The sequence below is a fragment of the Malurus melanocephalus genome, unplaced genomic scaffold (assembly GCF_030028575.1).
Source record: "Malurus melanocephalus ecotype Western Australia unplaced genomic scaffold, MMel_1.1 scaffold_226, whole genome shotgun sequence".
Taxonomy (NCBI): domain Eukaryota; kingdom Metazoa; phylum Chordata; class Aves; order Passeriformes; family Maluridae; genus Malurus; species Malurus melanocephalus.
Genome location: NW_026623458.1, coordinates 854,397 through 873,734, shown reverse-complemented (window position 1 = coordinate 873,734; position 19,338 = coordinate 854,397). Strand labels below are relative to the sequence as shown.

General features: G+C 47.7%; 1 protein-coding gene across 2 annotated transcripts in view; it reads right to left on the bottom strand.

Annotated features, from left to right (window-relative positions):
* Window positions 1-19,338, bottom strand: part of DENND2A (DENN domain containing 2A) — a 54,100-nt gene that overhangs the window by 18,612 nt on the left and 16,150 nt on the right. For both annotated transcript variants that reach the window (XM_057374483.1, XM_057374484.1), the window contains exons 2-8: window positions 13,051-13,149; window positions 11,007-12,218; window positions 9,855-9,982; window positions 6,754-6,875; window positions 4,345-4,542; window positions 2,379-2,472; window positions 1,074-1,124 (exon numbers count right to left, since the gene is read on the bottom strand). In XM_057374483.1, the coding sequence (XP_057230466.1) occupies window positions 1,074-1,124; window positions 2,379-2,472; window positions 4,345-4,542; window positions 6,754-6,875; window positions 9,855-9,982; window positions 11,007-12,218; window positions 13,051-13,118 (1,873 nt within the window). In that variant the 5' untranslated portion in view covers window positions 13,119-13,149. The remainder of the gene's footprint in view (window positions 1-1,073; window positions 1,125-2,378; window positions 2,473-4,344; window positions 4,543-6,753; window positions 6,876-9,854; window positions 9,983-11,006; window positions 12,219-13,050; window positions 13,150-19,338) is intronic.

The window sequence follows — 19,338 nt, the reverse complement described above, 5'->3', positions numbered from 1 at the left end:
TTTGCTATGGCAACCATCAGACAAGTCTTCCTGGCCACATCTACACTGTCTTTCTCAGCTAAATCTGAGCACGGTCTGCATTTCGCAACATTGTGAATGTAATTTCTGCACCATCCAGATGCAAACCCTGTCTACCCTCTCCAGGCTAATCCGAGAACCTGCCAAAACCAGGGCAGCAGCAGCAATTTTCAGCTTGATCTTGCTAACACAGCAACAGGGAAAAAAGATTGCAGTGCAGAGGAAAGCGAGAGCGTACAGGAGATCTTGAGTGGGAAGAGGGAACTCAGTCTGAACTTTCACTTCTAAAAACCTGGAAAAGGGTAAGAACGAGCACCCCCATGCACTGTGGCTGACACAAAGCCCAAGTGCTGCTCGTGCCTGTCTTTTTGGCTGGGAACTGACCTGCTACCCAGAGCAGAAGTGCATGTGAGTCAGCAAACGTGGGAATCTGAGGGGGTTTCCATCTTGCATCCTAACTCTGCTAGGATATTGAATTTGCCACACGAATTCCCAGAAGATTGTAATGTCTTCAGCATGTCCAGGGGCTGATTCCCCGTACAAGAAGGTTTCCAGAGAGTATGGTGGAAACCAGCACAACAAAAAATCCTGAGTGCTTCATCCCAACCCAGCCAATGCAGGGGAGTTTAATCAGCAATAAATCACACACTGCAGCTCTATTTTCCTAGCTAGCCAGTTTGGATAATGGCTTTTGTCCCTTAGCAATCGTGTGTGGGGTGTCTGAATGTCCAGGCTCATGCAACAGTCTGGTCACACATTACTGACTCTGCTCTTAGAGAAACCTCACTGCATTTCCTCAGTGTCCAATACTCCTCCTAGGAAACTCAGTCAACAAAGAGCTTTGATGGGAGTTGGAAATTGTATTTGTTTTGGGCTGCTACAGCCCTCTACCCATGCGTTTTCTCCTGCATTATTGAGATCTTTGTCTTCTCACTGTGTTCTGTGCAGAAATGAGCTCCTCCTCCAAAGGCAGAACACGGAGGAGAGATCTCATCCCAGGAGCTCAGAGCAGAGTTTATCAGGAGCCATTTGCTCCCTTCACACATTTGCCTTACCTTTCAGCTTCTCCTCAGTGTCGCTGTCTGATTCACTGTTTTCATCTGTAACTAGGAAAAAAAAAAAAAGGAAGGGGAAGATGAATTAAGGAAAGTCTATTTATAACTGTGCATTTCTTATCACTGGCATGAGAAAGCCAGGCCTRGCAATTTCAGGGGAAAGCAGTTTAGGTCCCAAGGGGCTTGTTTTTTCCAAGGGTGCACAAACCCACAGACATTTAGCTTACTAACCCGGGTATCTTCCCATTCACTCAGGGTAAAATCCACCCAAATACCAAACAAACAACAAAATCAATTTTGCACAGCCAGAGGAGCTGCATAAAGAATAAAATGCCAAACAGTATTTACCCAAGTCTTGTTTCAACACAAGACCAAGGTAAAATACTCACTAATATGCAGTAGTTTATGGAACACGGGATAAAAAACAAGAAAACAAACAAAAAAAATTGTCAAACTGAATCAGACTCAAGGTCTATATGGCTCAATAATCTATTTCTCTGAATTATGCTTTTGATGCTTCAGGGAGGGGTATAAAAAGTCTGGGATTCTTCCCTTGGAAGTTCATATAAACACACTCATCCACCCTGTGGGTGCCCATGCTTGATGAAATAGGATAAACAGTAACAAATAATTGTGGGAAAGAAATAGAAGTGGCCACCTCATGATACAAATTAAAGTGTTTTGGAAAAAAAGCCACTGTGTTGGAAAGACATAATCGTAATTTTTACAGAGATGAGATGCTTAAAATAATTGCTCTTAAGTGTCTGAAAGCTTCGGGCAAGTTGTTAATTGACAGTGGGAGGCTGAAAGTCTCAATCCTGCTATGATGGAGATGGTCCTACAGTYGATTCTAGAAACCCTGATTCCCAGCTGAGGCTGTTTGTTTATTGGGTTGTTCCAAAATCTACTGTCTTCCATTGGRCAGCTYGCTGAAGTGACACATTCCCACMAAATAYTTCAATCTCAACAAATCAGACTTTYAGGACAGAACATTCCTCTCCACAGCTTCCAGCATGGTCCAGAAATAAACATCAAAAAGAGGGGGCGTGTTTGGTGCGACCTGTAAGGTTATCATGCAAAGCCATGGAATGAAAACGAAGCGAGGGAAACAGAAAACTTCCATTTTAATCAAAGTCCATTGGGCAGAGGAACAGCCCTTATCTTACCAAAAAACAGAGTAGAAGCCCCAACTCAGGCTGGGCTGGAAGAAGTGCTAGAAAGTGTCACATGAATCACTGAGCCAGTAAAGTCTAAGGAAAGAGTCCTCAGAAAATTTTAGATGTATGATGATTTAAACTCCTTTACCTTTCCCTGAATTGCTCTCTGTGGACTGTGACAGCCTCTTGACACGTTTCTTTCCCCTCCGGGCCTCATAAATGGCATTGATTTTCAACACAAGCTGCTCAGYAAACACACAAACAAACACAAGGTTAATTTCCTCCCCAGGCAAGACATTAAATTAGGATTTCATGCAAAGAGCTCTTTTTCCCARGCTTGGCCATATTGAAACTCTTCATTTGATGGTCCAGGATGCACAATTTCCATATCTATCCTGTTCCCAGGGTCTATCCTGCAATGCCAGGGGTCACCCTCACCCTGTACAGCAGGAGCCCAGGGGAATAAGCCCTGATGAAAAGCCACACCTTAATGAATTTCTGCACTGTAGAGCTCTATCAGCTTGTCCATCTCTCCACACCCTGATCCATGCTCCAGGGAGCACCAGAGCACCCCTTGGAAACCTCTCCTGGTCTGCAGGTTTGGAAGCAGGACACTGGCTGGAGGATCAGTGGAGAAATTGAGATGGGTGGGAGCCAGTGACACTGAAGTATTTTACACTTCTGGYTCCTTTTGCAAATCCTGCAATCCCTGTCCTCCCAGCTGACTGAGAGAGAGGACACTCAGTGCTGGGYATAGCTGGGCTTGGTGGCTCCTTCAGTGTCCCTGTCCCCTCCTGAAGGACAGGAGAATTGCGGCAGAGCCATGCCAGGCTTCCTGCTCCAGCAGACCTCCCTCCTTCTCCAGATCCTAGGAGGAGCATTCAGATTTATTCCACAAATGGAATCAATTCACATTCCAAATTTACTTCCATACATATCCTGAGAGCTCAGGGTAAGACARGCCCACCACCTACTCGGTCAGGCAGCTCTGAATCCAAATATTTAAGTGAGAGGCAGGATGTTGTGATGTGGGAGTGCAGCCTTCACCCAGATGCCCAGCTCAAGCCTCAGGTGATGCTGACCCTGACACAGAAAACCTCAGCTCTGAGCTGGCCCTGCAAGACTGCAGCGTGGGGTAAATAAATACTTTGAATCCTCTTCATAAGTGACATAAAAGCCTGTGTGAACACACTGAGAGCTCAAACCCATGCACAGATGTGCAGCCACACCGGGAAAGAAAACCTGAGATATTTGGAGCCTTTGGCTCGTTCCTGAAAGGCTGAGGCACACAGAGAGGGCATTCAAAAATGCAAACATGAACACAGATCTGGCAACTAGGAAACAAAGGAGACACACAAAYACATCCCTTTTTCCCCAAAATGAAAACTTTAGGTTTGGAAAAAAGTCACCACAGGCTGTCCCTGGTAGCCTCTGTTCATCCTGCAAAGACCGGGGTAAGAAACTGTGTTTTTGTAACTGTGTTTTTGAGGCATTCAATAGATAGAAGGCTGCCAAACCTCATTTGGAGTGAATACACATCYTGCCAGATCCGAAAGAAAATAAAATTTAAACAGAGCAGTGCTGTACCCAAATAAGAAAAGGGAAATGTTGCCGCAGAAAATGCTCATAAATGTGGGCAACTCCTTTTTGTCACTTAATTGTTATTATGCTAATTCTTTAGCCACCATACCTTAAATTATAAACAGCCAGTGTATGAAAAAACAAAGAATATGAGGTTTCCTGGAGGAAACAAACACACAGAACAATTTCTGACTGCTCCATCCAGGAAGCACAGAAAGAAATACGATGGGGTACACCTTTTGCAAAATATAAATTGGTTTTTTTTCCCCTCTGACATGCTTCAAGTTTGATCCCAATTTTTTAAAATTATTATTATTTATCTCTGCTGAAAATCATGAAATCTCACATAGAAAAAGAACGTCTTTGAAATGTGTTTGTGTGCCTTCTCCTTCAGGCAAAAAAGAGGTTAAACACAAGTCAAGTCAAMAGCCAGGGCAACAGCAAATATTGCAGGGAATGGCACACTGAAAACGAAAGGAAGAACATTGCTGCCTGGAAGAAGCCAAACACAAAAGACAAAGGCCCAGATTTACCTTGGGAATCTTCCTTCTCCTCTTTCCATTCTGAGGGTCTCCCAAGGAGAARAAGGTGTCGTCTGGACTGCTGGGGGTTGAGGGAGGGCTGATTCTGGATGGTGACCCAGTCCCATCACGGCTCAGTTTCCGTATGTCTGGCAGCTTGAAACTCCGCCGCTCCGAGTTTTGMCGGAAAAACGTGGGTTTGGAAAGCAACTGGGAATGAAGGAGAAGGGAYGGATGAGCACAGTGCCTCATCCATCCCTGCTTCATTGCTGACACAGTCAGAACAGTATATCCAGTGGGGCAGCCACAGCACTGAGCTGTCAAAACAGCCTGGGAGCGCCCACGGGTCTCTGCACTCGTAAGAAAGTCATGCAGCCACCAAGACCATGCTGAGCAGGAATTTAACCATCCCATTTTCATCCCTGAACAGGAAACAAGCCCGGGGGCCAAGAAGGCCCTGCTCCAGTCTGAGAAGAAATCTCCTAGGATTTGGGTAATCCAGAGGCTGGGATTGTAAAACAGGACAAGAGCAACCGACCAACCACAAACATTTGGGATGGGAAGCAGCTAGCCAGGAGGAACAGAGAAACAGTGAGAGCAGGCAAAAAGCACCATCAGTATGGCTGTCTTGGACAGCAGCCTGACTCAGATATTTCAAAGAAATGCTGTTAGACAGTTACAGAGACTGCTTTCCTCCTAAACTCATCAGCAAGTTCAGTGGGAGCACAACAGAAGATGTTTCAGTAGCAGAGTAAAGTTCCTAAAGTCTCTGACCAAAAATAGCATCAAAGAAGTAGAAAGCTCCAGACAAAGAAGGGCAAACCACTCCTCACCAGAAAGATGCTCAATAAGAACACTTTTTGTCTTCTCCTACTKAATTTCCCAGCAGTTCTGACAAGGTAAATTGCACCTTTTATGGGAACTGTATCTGCACTGCCAGAGGATGCACCTACATGGCATCAAGAAGTGTGGGGGAGAGTTATCCAGCCTAGCTCTGAACAATTCACAGTGGCACCCCCATCTGCCTCCATCAGCAGACACACTCAGCAGTTATTAGTCAGACCAATTAATTAATTCAGATTAGCTCAGGTGGCTCTGCATACAGCAGGAGATGCTCAGCTCACCTAAACGTTTGCCACCCACAGAGAAGTCATGTTAAAATGAGGCTGTAAGGAGTCTTTGCAATGAAGAATCTCACTCTGCACCTATGAGCTACTGCTGCAAGTCTGTCCAGACCCATTCCCCATCCCTGCAGCCTGGGCAGGTTCTCCAGCAGATGTAAATCCATTGGTTGCCAAGAAAGCTGCAGCATTTCTTTTCTAACTGATGCAGATGATGGCTTTTAGATGCCAAAGCACTGTGGTGTAACATAATTCCTCCTGTCCAGCTCTCCTGYTGGGAGCAGTATCTCTGGTGGGAGGCGTTCCTGCAGCTCCTTTGGACAGCACACCTGGGWAATCTGACTGAAAAGCTCTCTGAGGGAAATCAACCTCATCCCAAAACTCATTACATTGCCTTTAGCAACAAGGAAAATGGATTGAGAACCACAGAACAACTTTAAATTGTTGAATTATCAGAAGACACCTTTGCTGATAAAGTGGTTGGAAAAGAGCAGCACGTTAAGAAACATTGCACATGAAACTTCTGAAAATGTTGGACAACAGCTCCAATAATAGTTGGCACTTGGAAAGCATGAGAAAACTCTTTGGTCAGCAAAGTTGRTTTTCAAACCCTGCTATCCACTCCMAACRCAGTTGTTGCTGAGATGGKTTTGGCTGTCATGCTGTCCCTGCTGTCTCAGGCTTGGACCATCTGAACAGACAACGTGAGTCAACCAAAGCATTTTGGGAGGCTGAGAGAGCAGAGCTGGCCTTGCTAAACCCTGAGCTCTGAGCAAGAGGTACCAGCCAAAGTTTTACCTCTTCTTTTGGTTCCATAGACAAGGAGGAAAAAGGCACCACGCTGTGAGCTGGGCTGTGGTGGGGACACCCACTGGCCCTACAGCCAGGGGACAGGCACTGTGTGACTTACCAGGAACCTGCCTCATCAGGGGGAGAGCAAAAAAGGCCTCCTGAGCATGGGCAAACTGCACAGTCCACAGACACTGGGACGAGGCTACTGCAGGGCTTGATTACCCAAAATATTCCATGCCCTCTTTGAGGGCTCCCCAGGGAAGGCAATCTCGGAGTTAAAAAAAAAAAAATTGAAAGCCAACAAACCATTTCTACAAGGGGATGCTTGTTTGGTTTCTTACCTCACTGAAGGGCAAAAAATCCCCTTTTATCACACCAAATTCTGTGGCAAAAAACATAAAGGGAAAAAACCCTAACATGATGAAGGTGTCTCCTTTTTCCACACAGGATCTGGATTTCACCCAAAAGCTTTCTGGAGCAGAAGAGGTGGCCACTTGAATCCAAGTACCTTTGTGGGAGTCCCGGGTACAGAAGAGGTGGGGGATGCCGGGAAGGTCAGGACACATTTCTTCCCCAGACAGCGGCTGTTGGTCTCGATGTCTTCATAAGGGTTTTCCTTTGATGGTGGATCTGCAGCAAAAAGCCACAAGCAAGAGACTGTAAGTGCAGAAAATYTCTGAGGTTTGCCATAAAAATCTGTTTGGGGACCCACCGGTCTTGTCCCACCTCCCACATCAGACACGCAGACCTGTTCCTGAGCATTCCTGCAATCGCTCCACTCCCTCTACAGCCCTACAAGTCCAGCTGCTTGCTGGACACTGTCCAAACCCCGACACAGACAAATGCAGCCATGGAAACATGTCACAGATACTGCGGATGGAAAAGATGCTGCGAGGCTTTAACTTTGTTTTCCCATCTCCAGAAGAGCTGTGAYGTTCTCATGCACATTGGTGCATAATTCTATTTCCTTCTTTCCAGTCCTCTGCTTGGAGCTGCTCCATGAAACTGTGAGCTGAAGCCAAGCATAAAGACCCTCTCTGAACTCCACATTTAGGGGAACCTGTGGTCAGCAGTTAATTTGGGCTGAAGTGATGCCCTGCTCTTGGGCTGGCTGCAGATTTAATCCACTCTRAACACAGATGTCTATCAAGCAATCCAGGATGGCAAACACATTACCAGTCATGAAGAAATAATCTCACATGCTGTACTTTAGAAAGAAGGAAGGATCAAGCCATCCAAAGCCACCCAGGATGCTCTTGCCCTGGAGGAGGGTGGGGTGGAGGGGATGTGGGACACAAGACACACGTCTGCAGTAAATGTAGGTTATTTTCTTCCCAGGGATTCCAGAGATGAGGCACACAACTGTTCTGAGCTCTAAACACCCAAAATCACCCATCATTAACTTCTCATACCCCACTCTTCAGCAGTGCTGGGGAATGTGAGCCTAAGCATGCTCAAAAAGAGCACAACTCTGATGAAGCAGATTGTGATATCTCCACCTGAGCATCTGAGAAACCTGACAAAGGTTTAGCCCAAGCATCTGCACAGGCAAACAGAAACCCAGCACTGTCCTCTCCGGTGGCTGGTGACACCCAGAGCTCCAGCAGGGAATTTGAGCTCACCACAGAGGAGAAGGCGAGCGGGGGTGACACCAGCAAGGCAAAGCTGCACCAATGCTTTGTCAGCAAACATCCCCCTATCCCTGAAACTGGCTCCAGTTCCTAATTTCAGTGACCTCTTCAGCACTGAAAATATACTTCAGCTGTCATGCAACTGGGTAGGCTGGAGAAAAGAGAACAAGCTTGGGTTCTGTTGCCTGTCCCATCCTCAAGCTGCTCAACAAGTCCAATTAGCTTCAGTCCAGAAGAAATTACACAATTTCCCTCCTTTTTTTTACAAAGAAAACCTTGTCATCCATCTTCCAGCTTCCAATATTCCAGGTGAGCAAAAGGTGAACGGGGGAAAAAGATGRTGCATGAAGGAAATCTGTGTGACTTGCTGGGAACAGGAATCTTTATCCCACCAGCAGCTGAACCCCCTGTAATCACACACGTGAGAGAGTGTGTGTGTGTTTGCATGTCCTGGTGGACACATGTGATGGTCAGTGGGCCASCAGCAGCATCCTGTGGCTGAAGCCTTGGCTCCCCCTCCACTGGTGTGGTTTTCACATGTTACTTGTTTTGTGGATCAAATTTGCCAGCGGTCTTGTGAAAAAAAAAAACCTGCAGTTTTTTTATTTCGAGTTGTCCCCGTCCACCCCYTTTTCCAAGCTTTCCCAAATCCACCAGGATTGCAGGAACCAGCTGAAGATCACTGACTCCAGGCAAAGCCTGAACACGCAGCCAGAAAACAAAAAACCAAACATGCTTTATTTGCTGACACTTACCCACAACTTTGTTTTCTTCTAATCTTTGCAACTAAAAGCTGGAGGGGAGAGGAACTCCAGGCTGATATTCGAGTTCCCTGCATGGCTGAGACGTGGGGTGTGCTTGTGTTTGAGTAGATGGGTTTGCCTTTGCAGCCACTCTGTAACKCTATCYGTGTTATTCCAGCTGACAAGGGGAMCCTCACTCAGYRGTCCCTGAGACCTCCCATCATGCCCCAACACAAAAACCCCACAGCAGCTGCTTAGACACTCCTTTGGCCTCCCAAGTAAAGAGGAGAAGGAAAAAAAAAAGCAAACAGAAGGCCCTCAGCTCCACAAATGAGGCCGACAGTTTCAAAAATGTCAAAAAAGGTTGGAATTGCCTTGCCTGCCATCAGTCCCAAAGGAACACAAGTCCTTTGAGAATCAATCCTTTCTCATCAAGTGTGATCAGATTTTATTCGATCAAAATAGTAATGCCTGGCTTGTTCCTGAGAAAGTGCAGCTCCTCCCATGCTGAACAGCACAGAGCACCTCTGTAGGATTACAGCTGCATGACGAGAGCTGATGCAGCTATTCCCTTCCTAATCTGCTGAATTCAGCCAAGAGATGTATGCAGCAGCAGCCTACAGCTACTAAAACCAATTAAGCCTTTTTCAAGCCTCTCAATTCTATTCTATGTTCCATCAAAGGCCACCTAACTCACAATATTAAAAAACGCTATATAAAWGGAGAAAGTTACAGGAAATAATCTTCAAAATGGAATTGATCCGACATGGAGGTTACAGAATGAAATAAAATTCAATTTTAAAGATTGTGGGACCTAGTTTCTTAATTGCAGTGGTACCTGAAGCCATACACACTCCTATTCTTGAGCTGTGGAACTGACTTCGAGGCCGTGTTTTCAAACTGTTCTCATTATCTCGGCAGTGACAAGATCACCACAGTGGACAGATCAGAGCTGTGAGAATCAATCCACAGGACAAAATGAAGGCAGAGGGGAGATGCCAGCAAAAAATAAAAGCTGGCTCCCATATGCCTCAGGTTTATCTTTGAAGCTGGTGATCTTTGAAGTGTTCAACCATTTCTCTTATTACTTGCCAATCACATGTGCAAAATGTGTCCTGGTTTACATWTGGACAACAAACACACTTTATTCAGCACCTCTGGTGAATGCCTGCTGACCACGAGTCCCTGTTACTCAGGACCAGCATCCAGCTCTCCTTTCTGCCCAGAATTCCTACCCAGGATGTCTTCATAGACGTTCTCCTCGGATAAAGTGCGTGTGAGGGCCAGCTTGGTCTGCGCGTACCAATCCACCCGGCCATTCTCGGACGACGACTGCAGCAAATCTTCGAACTCGTACGATTTCCTGCACCACGGGGTGGGAAGGAGAAGGAGGAGGAGAAGCAGAGGGGAGAGTGAAGCAGTTAACCAGCAATTTATAACCAAATTGAAGCTGATTCACGTCTCCAGCGCCCCACACAGCTGGCAAAATGAACTACTGAGAATATGGCACAGCCCCGTCCTGTAGGAAGCATGAAAAAGCAAGACTGAGATTGGATCTTTACGTCAGCCACGCAAATAAAGGTATTTGGGGTTGCCATAGATAATCTGGGTTGTCATGGCAATAGCACACTGGGAGGGAGCAAGTGTTAAATGGCACATCCTGGAGCACTGCAGAGAACTTGAGGACACGAGAGKTCCCACTGACAGCACAGATCCCACCCTTGAAAGGCAAAGAGGGCCCTGAAATGAGCTCCCTGAGCAGCACAAAAAAACAAAACTTGCTTGGAGAATGGTAGAAAGGGTAAAACWGTGTCCTCCATGAGCAAACCTAGCAAGTTTTGATTTCCTTTCTGCAACCAAGCCGGGAATTAGGTGGCAATTTATACAGAGGGCATTAGAAAAGCTGTGTATTTTATGTTCCCCACCCCAGAAATGTGTGACAATCATGTGGGAGGAGATGAAAAGCAAGCAAGCACTTCAGAAGAACACATACACATCAGATTTACTGAGGTTTACTATGGGCAGTGAAAATGCAGCTGTAGAGACTAGAGATTATCRTTCCAAACCCTGTTCCAGACCAGCTGTGGTAATTTTGTAATTAAACAGAGTTTGTGCTAAGAAAACCAAAACAAAACCCCAAATCCCTCAATTTTGGGCTTGAGGGTTAAGCCATGTAATAGAGTGACCTCAAATCTGCCATGACTTATGGCTCCACAGTTACCCTGTGGAGTTGTGCTGGCCACTCATACGATCTCGGAGAGATGACTGAGTGCTGGTTATGCTGGAGGTTCTGAGCAAAAAGGGAAGATTTTTCTCTGTCAGAGAAAGATGGGAAGRTGGCACTCCACCATGAAGACCAACAGCTTTGTGAAACACAGCCCAAATACCTGTGGTCAGCGTTGTTCTTGTGCTTCCCGCTCCAGAGCCTCCTGCTGACGGCTGATGGGGGAGGAGAGGAGGGCAGAGGAGGGGGAGGAATAGATGGCAGAGGGGGCAAGTTCCTTTTGTTCCTGACTGCTGGCACCCAGTCCTCTTCCCCCTCGTGTTTGAAAGTCCGCCGAGGTTTGGGCAGTGGGTTGATGAAGGGCTTCTTTTCAGGCACCCCGGGCTCYGTGTACACATTCTCCACCGTGCAGGGCTTGGGTTTCACGTGAGAGGTTCTTATCTCTTCCAGAGTCCCAAAGATGGGCTCAGTGATTTCAGAGTCCACGCCGAGAATTCTCTTGCTGAGCTCAGCCCCACACACGGTCTCCTGGCCCTCGGCAGCCGTGTGCCCTTGTGCTGCCTTCTCCTGCAAGCACTGTGSGGAGTAGTAAGTACCGGGCAGCTGCGGCTGCAGCTCTGCTGAGCCATCTTTCAAAGCCTGCTCCAGCTTCTTGACCTGACTAAGCACTGAAAGATTCTCCTTCTGCACCTCCCACTTCCCACCTTTCACCTCCTTGMATTTTCCAGAGTTGAGCTCTGCCTCCTCATCCTTCTGCGCTTCCCCCTTTCTCTCTGCTGCTGGCCCCGTGCCTTTCTGAGTCCCCGCTTTCCGCTCGTTCTCTTTGCCTGCCCCTTTGCACTCCGCTTCCCAGCTCAAAAGTCTCTTGGCCTCYGCTTTCCGAGTCACCAGGGCTTCCCCACTCGTCTTCTCAGTCACACAAGGCATCTTGTGCTCCTCTTTAACTGCTGGCTCCTCCTCTCTGCGAGGAGCAGCCTGCGTTTCCTTTTTACCTTCCCATTCTGAAATTTTATCCTTGATGCTGAAGGACTTATTCCTCAAGCCAATTTTTCCAGGTGGCCGTATATTCTGAGTGCCTCCAATCTGTCTCCTGATGATTTTATTGTTTTCTTTGATGTTCAGATCCACAGATGGGTCACTGATGATCATTTTAGGACTGAGCATGTTCTGCTGAAAGCAGTCGAGCCTTGGATCCAGCATCAAGTTCTCCAAAGCTCCCAGCGGGTTCTTCGCCACAGAAGAAACCGGTTCAGCTTCAGGTGTTAAACCCAGGGCAACAGGGAAACCTTCAGAACATTTCTCACTCAAAAACCCACACAAAGGTCCTTCCAATTCCTTCACAGCTGCTGAATTGTTTTTATCTGCAAGCTTGATCCTGCATATCAAAGAGAAAAAACGGGAGAAACATTCACTGCCATCACTCATACCATCAGTTTCTCAAGCTTTACTCATAAAGCTGATAGCAGAGGATGTTCAAACCAAGCACTTGACATGGGCTTAGAGAGGAGGATGCTCAGGGAAAGGTCCTTCTAACCAAACATAATGCCCTCTTCTCGTTAAAACTAAGATAAGATATGAAATGAAGCCTTTCTCTGTGGCAGAAGTAGGCTGCAGGTGACAGAGGCATTTTTGGTACATTAGACATGCTGATCTCAGTGAGAGATTCACCAAAATGTGAACATCCCGGTCCACACATGGGCTCCTGTATGGGCTCCTGTGCACTCAGGCACTCCCATGGCACCTAGACACCAGATTCAGCATTCTCAGATTAAACATCTTCACTGTTTGGGTCCAAAGTGCAACAAAAATCCCAGTACATTTTAGTCTAGAGATTTCCAAGTGTGTGATATCCCAATAGCAATACTGGGATATTTTATCAATTTCCAGCTGAACAGGCAGTTATTCCAACACAAAATGTTTCTGACCCGAAGCACTTGGCCATGTCTTTGAGGTTTGCCTGGGAAAAATCAGCAGGACAACACCAGGTAATTACAGGGATGCAAACCCATATGCAAGTCCCATTTAACCACAATTCCAATGCTAAAAGTCAGCTTGGGAAATGCTGGGACCTACGGGGCATGTTTTAATGTGGGAGGAGACAGGGACAGTGCAGAGCAGAGAGAATGTTCCCTTCCTTTGTCTTTCCTGGTGCTGGGGATAACAAACACAAGCAAAGAGCGCTGGCACTGAATGTGGGAAGCTCTCACCTCCGGACAGACTTGCAGACAGCACTTCCAGCCTCGTTGCTCGCATCGGCCGCCTGGCTCGCTGTCATCCTGTCAGCACACAGCAGGGCAGCAGGTCACCTGCAGGGACACACAAGGGACAGGCATTGCCCTCTGCTCAGCATCCTTCTGCATTCCTTCTACACACACACACAAACACGCRCGCTTCTCCGTGAAATCCAGGAGAGGAGATGAGGCAAGACGCGACAGCTTTCTGAGCACAGCCCAGGCTTCTTCCCCTGCAAAATGGGAAGAGAGGTGACAGCATCACCCCTTAAAAACCCAGTGAGTAGCTGACAGTTTTTAAAGGCAAAAATTTGCTCAGCATCAATTGCTCCACCATGACCAAAATACGGAGCACACTTCAAGACGGCTTTGATTGTCATCAAAATCTCAGCAGATTTAGGGGTTTTTTTTCACCTCGCAGAACACCAAAACAAACAAAAACAAAAACAAAACAAAACAAAAAAAAAAACAAAAAAACAAAAAAAAAACAACCAAAAACAATCTGTGCTGAGTCCATGCCTGAAGTGGTTGCTGTGCACATAACACTGTCACAGCATTGGCAGCTTGGACAGAAAACATTTTGGCCTGAAGAGATGCTGCACTGTAGCCACTGATCTTGTTCTGGTGGGCCATGTTAGCCCACCACTGATCTCATTCCAGAGGACAGGTCCTCGTGGGGGTAAGAAATCATTCACAGAAACGAGTCACTGTGYTTGCCTCATGATTTCCAGCACTCAYRGGATGTTTGTCCCTCTCTTTGACTGCCACTGCTACCCAGGCTCCACCTCCATTTTACTGCACTACAATGCTTTTTGTTAAACAGAAAGCAGAAGAATGACTCTGTTATTCTGCAGCACCATCTCTCCTCACTTTTTGGGGTGATCTGCCTGCTCTAAAGCCCTGCAATGACAACAGGCTCACCATCTTGGAGGCAATGATTGGAAAAGCCTGTCAGATCTGCTCACTGGCTGCTCTGCCAGATGCTGCCCCTCCACGCCTGGCATTTGACAACACCAAGCGCCTCTTGTCACTGAAAAAACATAAAGCCCACCACACCAGAAACAACAAAGAACAAAAGGATCTCTCCTTTCCACTGTTCGAGTTTTTAGGCAGAGAAAGGAAAAAGAGGGGCAGGGGAGGGAGGGGAAATCAGTTTTGTTTGTTCACAGTTTTCTCTCCCTCCTTTTATTCCAAACTGGCAATGTTCCTGAGGCGAGGAGTGAACTCTGGGTCAACTCAGTGTGTACACACTGGGGGCAGCTCATTGCTAACCATTTAGCAGACTCTCTTTTCCCAGACAATAAACCCCCTTGGCTTCTCTCCCTCATTAGTAACTGGAACAAGCACCCACTTCACTTCGACACACAGAGCAGCCTTGCAACACTGTCAAGAAAATTTACCAGCCCAAGGAACAGAATCTATTCATCCACCCGTTAACTGTTATGGATCGAAAATAATGAAAAACTAACGATGCTCGTGGCCTTGGCCAAAGAATGACTCACCCAGGCAGCCAAAGCAGATTCCTGCAAAGCTGCAGCAGAGTCTGCTCTGCACTTGGTTTACAACATCCCTAGAGCAGGGACAGTCTCTTCACTCAGCACTCATTTGGTCACTGCCTTTAGCAGCAAGAAATACAACATTTCCTGTGTCCACACACACTCAACCCCCGTGGCCCTGCTGAAACATGGAATATTCACTGGGGATGTGCTCATCTGTCTCTCTAAGATCCCCCAGTTTCCCCATCAGGAAATCTCTCAGCCTTTTCCAGCAGCTCCCTAAAAAACACAGCCTTGAAAACCAACACTGGGTACAAGCAAACGTGTGCTGGAACTCCCGTGGGACAGGCCAAAAAGATGACACAGATGAGAGGTGCACTTGTTTCTTCATCTGTGGTGGATGGGACAGGCTCCATCAGCCTTGRTTTRCAGAAATKAGCCCCAAAGCAGCTGCTGAGCGCTGCARGAGCCTGGCAGGAAAGGAGCAACTCTGCGAGCAGCAGATCAGCGTGACTGGGAACCAAGGCCAGAGGGATGTCTGTCCCTTCCAGGCACAAGTGTGGYTGAAGTGATCAGAGCAGATTAAAGAGTGGTCCAGGAGCTTCCAAAGCTGTGACAACAGCCAGGTACCTCCTGACACCRCCACTGACAGCACACACTGCTTAGGGAGTGAAGGCATCTCTGGGAGAGACACAGGTGAGCAGCAGGGCACACACGGTGCCCTCAGCATCACCCAAAGGATTAGTGCAGCACATCAGCTGGTTCTGCCCAGAACAGGAAATATTTATCCAAACACATCAGAAGACACATGAGGGGAAAAAGTCACCTCTGGAATAAAACAGCAGAAAATAATAAGGTATTTCCCAATAAATCAAACTATCAATTTCCCGAGGCCAAGCTGAGCTTCAGAGGTGATACGATCATCTCTTCCAATAATAAGGTCACCAGAAATAAGTTGCAGGGCTGACCCACAGGCAGTGCCAACACCAGGCCAGAGGAATTATGATRGAATGATGGAAAATTACCTCCAGTGGGTAGAGAACATCTGCTGTTTCCCAGGTTTTGTCTCCACAAGGCACCCAGAGCTAACACAACAGCTCACAGCAAAGGGAACGCTTGTTCTTCCGACTCCTCACCCCTCTGTGACAGTCAACCACAYRCTGCCCTSGCTGTGTGCTGGCTCAGGCTCCCTGGAGCAGCTCTGCTGCAGCTCACAGRGAGTTTTTGAGCAAGCAGCACATGGAAGTGGCCCAGAATATGCTGAGTCTGTTACAAAGGAGGTAATGAGATTGTGTGGACAGGCGGGAATGACGGAGGGCAATAGGGACAGAGCACAAGAGGGTATGTGAGGATGGAGAAGGGAGATCTGCCAGAGGCTGAGAAATGTTATCAGGGCCCCAAAACTGCTGAGAAGAAACAAGCAGGGCTGAGTTCAGCTAGCTGGAGACCCAAGAAGGACACTCACACATCCATCAGGCTGGTGCTTCTTGACAGGTTGCTGCCTTCTCTAAAAACCATACAAGAACTTTCTACCAGCAATGAGAGGCACAGAGCCACAGCACCCTGAGCCTGAGGCCACGGCACCTGGCACATCAAGACCTTAAAAAGGGGAGAGAAGATAYTGAGGTTCTGGAGAACCTTGCCACTGCCATTGATTCAATAATCCCTGCCATTGTTTGGGGGAACAAAGCAGTCATCTGATAGCGTTTCAAAATTAAACTGGGAAAGGAAGGACAGGGGAGGAGGCGGGAGGAAAGAGGGAGGTCAGGGAGCTCTCAAACCTGTTGGCTGGAGCCTGGGAAGGATGTGAAGCTCCCAGCAGAAGCCTCTCTGCCTATCTCCCACACGCACCCGGCCTCGCAATTCCCAGGGCCATGTGATAGGAGCTTCCTGCTGCCGAGCCGAGGGAGCCCTACCCCGACCTCTCTGTCCCAAACACAGTTCCTGCCTGCTTTGTGCTTGCACAGAGGCGTTTGTTTACTGATCCATCGCTGGCACGCAGGAAACAGCCTTGACATGAGCTGTAATCATCTGTCTCCAGCAATAGCCATTTGGCTTCCTTCTAATTTCAGTTTTCCTTCCGCCCCCGCTTCCCCAGTGCCCTCTTCCCCGCTTCCGACCCCAGCGGTCTCGGAGGACGCGCATCTGCTTCGGGGTGCTGGGTGCTCCGTGGTGTTTCCAGAGCAGCTGGTGGATAAAAAGGAGGCAGAACCCTCACAGGGCAGAGGAGATTTCCAGAAAAACACCTCCTGGGAGAGGAGGACACCAGCTTTGCCCACTGTGCAGCCACCAGATGATGGCAAAAGCAGGAGGAGCACAGATGCCCTGTAGATCATATCAGAAATGCACACAGGTCACACACAGGGAGCCTCGTCTCTCAGAAGGTCAGGCAGCAATGGCAGCAAGCCTCCCAGGCCTCCTTCCTTTGCCATTTTGTTTTGGGGGAATAAACCAAGCACCCCTCAAAGATGTGTGGTTTGGGGATGGGTATTTCCCTTGCTGGGGGCCRCATCTCCAGGTTTCCTCTGCTCTGTTCACTCTGCACCTCTCAGAAATTTCATCCAGGCCCACAAGTGGATGCCAGCCACTCTGCTGGTGCATATAAACAGCAAAGAGCAACCTGCAGCTGCTCCAGCTCTCCCCCAAGAGGAAAAAAAAGATGTGTTGTGTTTCTCCTTGGTGAGAAAAAAAAAGATGTGTTGTGTTTCTCCTTGGTGCTCACAGAAACTACCTCTCCAGTTGCTTTCACGAGTAACTCTGAGAAGCCAAAACCTACAAGAAATGCCTCCCTCTTCCAAGGCTTCGCACAACAAAGGGTGCAGCACAGGCAGCAACAAGGAGGCAACAATATGTAACATATACATATATAAAGAACAGGAAGGATGCCAAGAAGACAAAACACTAACAGGAAAAACATGAGTAAGGGGAAGCCAACAGTTAAAAAGCCTTCAAGGCTCCCTCCCCCAGCCCTGGCTGTGTTTGGAGCTGTTTTCCTCTGGGGGAAGGAGCAGGCCTGAGGAAGCGTGCCTGTGCTCACACACACACAGGCACACGGCAGCGGGCAGGGTCTGCACTCCCAGCACGAACTCGGTGCCTTGCCGGGGTCAGCGGGACCTCAGGGACAGAGCCCTGCAGGGCAGGAAGGGCACAGCCACACAGGGGAGCAGCCAGAGCTGGGAAGGGCAGCAGGACCYGTGAGAGGCTCCCCTGGTGAAAGAAGAGGCTTCCAGTGAGGAGTCACCGAGGTGCCCAGCACGGCAAGGCAAAGCAAGRGTTTCATCAAACCTTCCCCAGCTGACAGTCCCAACAGTTTCTCCTCACACAATTTGTACAAAGTCCACTTCAGCCCTGCAGATGGGCCATCTCCMCAAGAGCAGGGCTTCTCCGTGCATCCAGTGAAAGGATGAATCAGATAACTCACGAGAAAAAGYGTTTTTACCATGAAGTGACCAAGACCAGAGAGGCTGAGGAGGCCCTGCCCTTGGAGATACCCAGCACCCAATGGGACAATGTCYAGAGCAAGCTGCTATACACCACCCCATTCCAAGCATGAGGATGTTCTTGCCATCTCCAGAGGTGCCTTCCCAGCTCAGCTGCTCTGCCATCCTGTGCTGGGCAYGGATATTTTAGGGCAAGGCGACCTCTTTGCGGACACTGACCTGGCTGTGTAAATCTCATGAAGGCTGAAGACACCAACAGCAGGATTGTTCAGTCGCACTTGTAATGGGATACTAATTGTAGATAATTCCAGATAATCAGGGCCAAATCGTTTGTTAAAGAAAAAAAAAAAGTGGGATAAACTTATGCAAACATATCAATGAAGGACCAACAGCTGGGAAGTGAGAGGCTCCAATGACTGGGAAGTGACATGATCCTGCTTTTAGAGTCAGATCCCACACAGCCTCCCATTCCCCTCACCCCAYTCTATCCCAGTGTTGGAAAATATACCAGTTTATAAGGTTTTTTTTTATATCATTTCAGTCAACGTTCTTTTTTGCCTTTGTCCCGGGGGAAGTTTCTTTGCAGGGCATTGTTCCACCAGGTGAGGCCTGATGAGCTTCACATCTCAACAGACTGGGAAAAGAACAAAAGTTAAAAACCATCAACAACCATCAAAGGCTGTTAATGAAACATCAGCCCCAAAACTCCCCCCTGGCATGGTCAGAGGCACCTGGTCTGGGAAAAGAGATAAGAAGGACCTGATCAGCATCAGAGGAGAGGAAATCCAGATCCAACAGGAACCCAAATCCTGAGAACTGCACAAYGTTGGACCAATGAACATTAAACCAATAAAGTTCTCTGGGTTTTGACTGGATAAATTTTGGGGGAAAATCTTGTAAAATCCATGTGTCATGGAATGATTTTCTCTGCACACCCAGGCTGTGTGTGGATGAAATGATTTCTGTGACACATCCTTGCCAGAACAACATCCTGGACAGAAAAGAAAGAAGTGCCTTGACTTTCTAACATTAAAAATGTTGTCAGAGAGTTTTTTGTATCTTTTCCCACAGTTTCGGTGACAATATATGATGGTTGTCATTGACTGAGGGTGTGCCTGCTTTTCCCCTCCCTTCTTGCTTTTGCTTCACATCAGCTCCAATGCTTGCAAAGCTCTTTTCAAGCCAGGACAGGCTCACAAGCTGCCTCGTTCAGCTCCCCAAACCAGCAAAGAAATAAAAGCAGGGGAAAAGCAATAAGTTTTCTGCTCAGATAGCAGTATCAGTCACATGTCAGGGAAATCTAGTGAGCATTGAAGCACATGGAAGGA